The 6,521-nt window shown below is 32.6% G+C and overlaps 1 protein-coding gene across 1 annotated transcript in view; it reads left to right on the plus strand.

Annotated features, from left to right (window-relative positions):
* LOC128896809 (venom acid phosphatase Acph-1-like) overlaps nt 1-4,206 on the plus strand; it is a 6,300-nt gene extending 2,094 nt beyond the window's left edge. Inside the window, exons 2-7 of the mRNA XM_054160301.1 lie at nt 505-715; nt 1,886-2,061; nt 2,152-2,398; nt 2,603-2,729; nt 3,557-3,759; nt 3,952-4,206. Of these exons, the coding sequence (XP_054016276.1) occupies nt 505-715; nt 1,886-2,061; nt 2,152-2,398; nt 2,603-2,729; nt 3,557-3,759; nt 3,952-4,128 (1,141 nt within the window). The 3' untranslated portion in view covers nt 4,129-4,206. The remainder of the gene's footprint in view (nt 1-504; nt 716-1,885; nt 2,062-2,151; nt 2,399-2,602; nt 2,730-3,556; nt 3,760-3,951) is intronic.
* Nucleotides 4,207-6,521: the final 2,315 nt, after the last annotated feature.

Here is a 6,521-nt window from a genome sequence, read left to right on the forward strand (position 1 = left end):
TACCGTTAGAGCGCTCTGATTGGTTAGTGTTTTCCGTTAATAACTCCTTAACGAAGCCTCGTACAACATTTTCGCTAAGGAAAAAGTTGTTTCAAATCAGCCCCTGAACCACCCCCTTTAAGGACCTCCAACATTTTTTACACATCCTACATATTTTTTCAAATTGTAGAATTCGTACAACCTGTACGAGTTACTAAAATTATACGAGATATTGTGTAATTAATACTGACAATGAGTGTAAAAGACATTTCCAATAAAACTAACAATTCTATTTTAACAAGTAATTCATATGTTCAAGAATTTGAATTAACATTTGTAGAATATGTTTCCTATAAATCTAAGAATCTATTTTACAAGTAATTCATATATTCAAGAATTAACATTGATTGGAAACTATGTATCAAGAAACTCCAAACTTCTCTATATAAAGTCTACTTTATTGACCCATAAAAACTATGAATATGCAATGAGATTTTATTAACATGTCTTTTGTTATGTTAACAGCCTTCCTATCTCCAGAAACATGAATATTGCGTGGACCTTGACGATTATTGCTTGCCAATTTTATTTCCAACCATGTCTCGCCGAACTCAAATTAATCCAGACAGTATTCAGACATGGAAACCGAATGCCTACTGCAGGAGGAACGTTATATCCGAACGATCCGTACGCCAACATGACGTACGAGCCAGCAGGACATGGCGGCCTAACGAACGTACGTTACTTGCTTTACGCGATTATTTTATCTAGATAATTGTTTGTCCAATAATTATAATATTCTTTAATGTTATAAATGGGTTGTCTCATAAATAACGTTCGTTTCTCAACTTGCAAGTTTATTCGCAAATAAATGTAAGAGTTCATACGAATAAATTAATTATTGGAAAAAAAAAATATAACCGACTTCGAGAAACATTAAAACTGCACTAAAAAGTATGCTGTGATGTGGGAGGAAAGTCCCAAAAATGTTGGAGGTCCTTGAAAGGGGTTCGGGAGGTGATTTAAAACAACTTTTTCCTTAGCGAAAATGTTGTACGAGGCTTCGTTATGGAGATATTAAGAGAAAACGCCGGACCAATCAGAGCGCAAGTGTGCCAGCGGAGGGCGCTCGCCTAACGCGTAGCCCACGCCTACCGCTGGCGTGCCGCCGGAATACTCGCGCTCTGATTGGTCGTGGGGTTTTTTGTTAATATTTCCTTAACGAAGCCTCGAACAACATTTTCGCTAAGGAAAAAGTTGTTTCAAATCACCTCCTGAACCAGACCATTCAAAGATTTCTAAGACACCCTGTAGAATTGGAGATAATTAAATAATTGCTACCTATGTTATCGACTAAATGTTGAACAATCGGAAGTAATCGAACCACCCGTTTCTAGAACCTTCAACATTTTTGGGACACCCTGTATATTGTATACATGTATATATTTATAAAAGAAAATTATTCCAGTATGTCAAACCTATTATTTAATTTAAACACATGTCTTCCTATCAATATTTATGGGATTGACTGTATACAGGGTGTCCCAAAAATGTTGTAACACCTTGAAAGGGGTTGTTCGGGAGGTGACTTGAAACAATTTTTTCCTCTGCGAAAATGTTGTCCGAGGCTTCGTTAAGGAGATATTAACTCGGACCAATCAGAGCGCGAGTCTGCCGGCAGAGGGCGGGTGCCTAGCGTGTAGCTCACGCCTACCGCGGGCGTGCCGCCGGGACACTCGCGCTCTGATTGGTCGTGGAGTTTCTGTTAATATCTCCAGAACGAAGCGTCGGACAACATTTTTCCAAAAGAAAAAGTTGTTAAAATCACCTTGTGAACCCCTTTCAAGAACTTCCCACATTTTTGGAACACCCTGTATCTAATATAAGAGTCTCTTAATTTTTGTAGGTTGGTAAAATGTCGGCGTACAAGCTTGGCCAATACTTTCGGGAAAGGTACGACGAATTCTTAGGAACAATTTATTCGAAAGATGTCGTCTGGTTTCGCGCGGATGAAATAGAGAGAGTGATAATGTCTGCCGAACTGGTGGCAGCTGGATTGTATCCACCGTGCAAAGAACAAATGTAAAGATGATTCTAAATTGTTAACGAAGCTTTTTTTTTAAACTGTAAAGAAACATTGATCGATAAAACTGAAATGAATTAATGTTACAGGTGGAATCCATATTTAGATTGGCAACCTATACCAATATGGGCGCCAGCATACTCGACTGATTATCTTTATATTGGCCTGTTTTGCGCGAATGCAAAGAAATGGAGAGAACACGTGGAAAAGACGGACGCGGATGTGATGAATATTATGAAACAAAATAGAGAGATTTATCGATACCTGTCTCAACATACAGGGGGCAACATCACGCAACGCAACATATTCAGTTTGCGTCAAATGTTGTACGCGCAGGTGAACAATATTATTACATATACTACAGATACGCTTTAAATTTATAATACTTTTTAATATTTTATAATCTTTGATATTTGTAATATTTCAATTTTTTATATTTATTATTTATTATCTTTTTTAAATATTTATTATATATTTTTTTAATATTAAAATATAATATATTTATTATATTTTTAATATTTATTCAATATAATATAATAGAGAGATATTGGCTTGGAATTACCTAAATGGACGAAAAAGGTTTTCCCAAATGGAAAATTGAACGAACTGGCCACGTTTGATATTTTGATTCGAACTTGGACACCAGAATTGAGACAGCTATCGGGTGGTAAGTTTAAAATGTTTATTGTACTTTTTGTTAATGATATGTGCAACATTCTTAACGATAACATATTTTAATAAGATAATATTTACTTGTTAGCATATAGTACTTATTCATTACATTAGTGGTATTAGTATATTAGGCTATAAAAGCTATTGAACTAAAGGTGCAAGAAATTTTGAGTTTTTTTAGTTCTACAGATAGAATCATTTTCCAAAATTTCTTACAACAGTAGTCTGATTTCTTGGTTTTATTTTGGTGAGGAAAACAGCAGAAAAATCTTCCGATATTCAAGATCCCGGGTTATGGTTTCTATGGTCGCTGATGATGAATCTTGCATCAGAATTTCGAAATTCAAAATGGCGGATTCAATATGGCCGACATGTATTAATTAGAAATTTATTAGATTTGCTTAAAAATTGGTACTTTATCCTTTCTGTGGTCGCTGATGATGAATCTGACATCATAATTTCGAAATTCAAAATGGCGGATTCAATATGGCCGACATATATTTTAGAAATTTATTAGATTTGCTTAAAAATTGGTACATTAAGGTTTTTGTGATCGCTGATTATGAATATGACATTCAAATTTGGAAATTCAAAATGGCGGATTCAATATGGCCGACATATATTTTAGAAATTTATTATATTTACGTAGAAATTGATACATTAAGGTTTTTGTGATCGCTGATTATGAATATGACATTAAAATTTGGAAATTCAAAATGGTGGATTCAATATGGCCGACATATATATTAGAAATTTATTAGATTTGCCAATGGCCTGATAGCCTAAATACTTAATACAATAATTGATTATCTTGTTTCACAGGAATATGGATTCAGGAATGGTTAAAAAACGTTGACAACCATATAAATGGGACGGATAATCGAAAAGCGTTTATGTATGCTGCTCATGAATTAACTATTGCGCCTATACTCGTAGTATTAGATAACTTTGACTACGAGATCCCTTCCTATAGCAGCACTGTCATATTTGAATTACACGAAGACGATAATCAATATTACGTCCAGGTAATAACATAAATAAGTAACAATAATTAATATTTAATTATTCAAATATTAACTCTTGCTACTATAGCATATAATTAAATATTAACTCTTGCTACTCTTTGGCCATTACAAGAAGCTGGCCTTCAAAATATTTTTATAACGATTACCATTTTTTATTAAAATATGTTTACTTTTTTGTTTGTATTATTACAGGTGTTTTACAGAAACAAAGATCAAATAAGGACACTTCGACTACCTGGTTGCGATGACATGTGCCCATTGGTCACTTTCAAAAATATCGTAGCACCACTGTTACCTAGAGATGTACCAACATTATGTGGAAATACGCAAGAAAGTAAATCGGCGTTAAAACAACAATCTAACTATTGAAATAAGGCTGTTTTTTAAATGCTTATCAAGTCATGTGTTTGGAAAAATGTAATTTGAAATCTAATAAATGCATTCGCAAGATTCTTTTATTTTAAAATTTTACTGTGTGAAATATAAGAAATTAAAAAAAAAAAAAATGAATGCATGTACTGCTTTTTTCTATTGTAATCAAATAAAAGAAAAACAAATACAATAAACGATAAATCAAACTAAATTTTTTATTAGATTTGCTTAAAAATTGGTACATTATGGTTTCTATGGTCGCTGATAATGAATTTTACATCAGAATTTCGAAATTCAAAATGGCGGATTCAATATGGCCGACATGTATTAATTAGAAATTTATTAAATTAGCTTAAAAATTGGTACTTTATCCTTTCTGTGGTCGCTGATGATGAATCTGACATCATAATTTCGAAATTCAAAATGGCGGATTCAATATGGCCGACATGTATTAATTAGAAATTTATTAGATTTGCTTAAAAATTGGTATGTATGACTTATTTCCAAAAGAATAGAAGTTTGTCCAAATAACTTCGAATAAATAGTTATGGAGAGCTTTTATTCTCAGTGTTATTCCAGTAAGAATTTCAGAATTTCAAAATTCAAAATGGCGGATTCAATATAGCCGACACGTATATTAGAAATTTATTGGATTTGTTTAAAAATTGGTACATTATGGTTTCTGTGGTCTCTGATGATAAATCTGACATCAAAATTTCGAAATTCAAAATGGCGGATTCAATATAGCTGACACATATATTAGAAATTTTTTAGATTTGCTTTATTTATACATAAACAGGAATGTATCAAAACTTGTGACTTAACCTAATATTACTCCCAAAAGTAATAAATAAGTATAATAATAAATAATAAATAATACAATAAGTGTTAGAGTATGAATTCCAATAAGTTGGTAGCGCTTAAATAGTTTTATACTTTTGTAATGTTTTGAGGTTGGTAATATTCGGTTATCATACGAGGTAGTATGGCGAGATTGAAAAAAAAAATGAACTTCTCGAACCTTCTCTTCTTGTCGGCGACACGCTTCTATTAGTCGCGGTCGGTAACGTAGGAGTCCTGTCAGTAGCGCCACGATACCGGCAAGCTAGTGACATCTAGCGGTTTGTGACAGAAACTGCTTATAACTACGCCTGATTGCATCATTCTGATCGAGAAATTTACGAGTCTAATAACGAATAAAATGTTTGCGTTTGTATTACCACGTCTTCTCAAGAGTAATTTACGGCACACGATTAGTAGACGATTAGAGCAGTTAAAAATACAACTAAACCATTTAATTACCATTATGCTCCTGAGTATTTAAAAATATTGTAATTCTACTTTGTCATTAGCCGATAACGGAAATGAACAGAAACTTACTCGAATAACACAGAATAAAAGCTCTCTATAACTATTTTTTTCGAACAGTTATTTGGGCAAACTTTTATTCTATTGGAAATAAGTCATAGATACCAAGTTTCATGAGAATCTAATAAGTTTTAAATATACATGTCGGCCATATTGAATCCGTTATTTTGAATTTTGCAATTTTTATATCAGATTGAAACTTTGCTACTTTACGTATATGTGTATTAAAAAATTGTTCAGAATAATAACCTTGACAACACCAAGATCATCGAAATCGTCGAAAACCCTGTTACGCGAAGTTATACATAAATTTTTCCTTCAATATTATTATTTTTGAATACATTTTCTACCTTCCATCTCATTCATCTTTTACAATTCCCAAAATTGTAAAGGTGACCGCAAATGAAAGAAAACAAAATGTTTTTACCAAACATGATCTTGCCATATCACGAAAAGCAATTGTAAAAAGAATAAAATAAAGAGTACATAAATAAAGCATTAAGATAAAAGGTACAATTACAAACGAATACACCAAATTTCATCAAAATCAGTTAAAAGATATTCTTGCTTATCGTAGTATCATCCGAATTTGCATAATTATTTAGGGTCGTCGCGACACTATGTATATACGATAGAATTTACATTAATTTATAACACGATAAATTACGATTTTTTAGAACGATTTAGACATCTGATTGTGGATGTGAGCATACACAACAATTGATTTACAGCGAAATCAGATAAGCACAAAAATAAGCTTCTGCGCGCGTAACTGATAAGTAGTCAAAGTCACTTTTCTCAAAAACGAAGCCTCGCGTAAAAAAGTCTGACATCACGGTTTAAAAGTCTCTTTTTAGTCGAATTGATCCAATCTATTACAATAACAATAATAAGCATTATTCGTTGGTTGATGTACTTAGTATTTACATATAGATAAATTTTACTATATGTAATTCTATACAGAGTGTCTCGAAAATGTTGTAACAAATTGAAAGAGGTGATTCGGGAGGTGATTTCGAACA

This window comes from Hylaeus anthracinus, unplaced genomic scaffold (assembly GCF_026225885.1).
Source record: "Hylaeus anthracinus isolate JK02 unplaced genomic scaffold, UHH_iyHylAnth1.0_haploid 11978, whole genome shotgun sequence".
Taxonomy (NCBI): domain Eukaryota; kingdom Metazoa; phylum Arthropoda; class Insecta; order Hymenoptera; family Colletidae; genus Hylaeus; species Hylaeus anthracinus.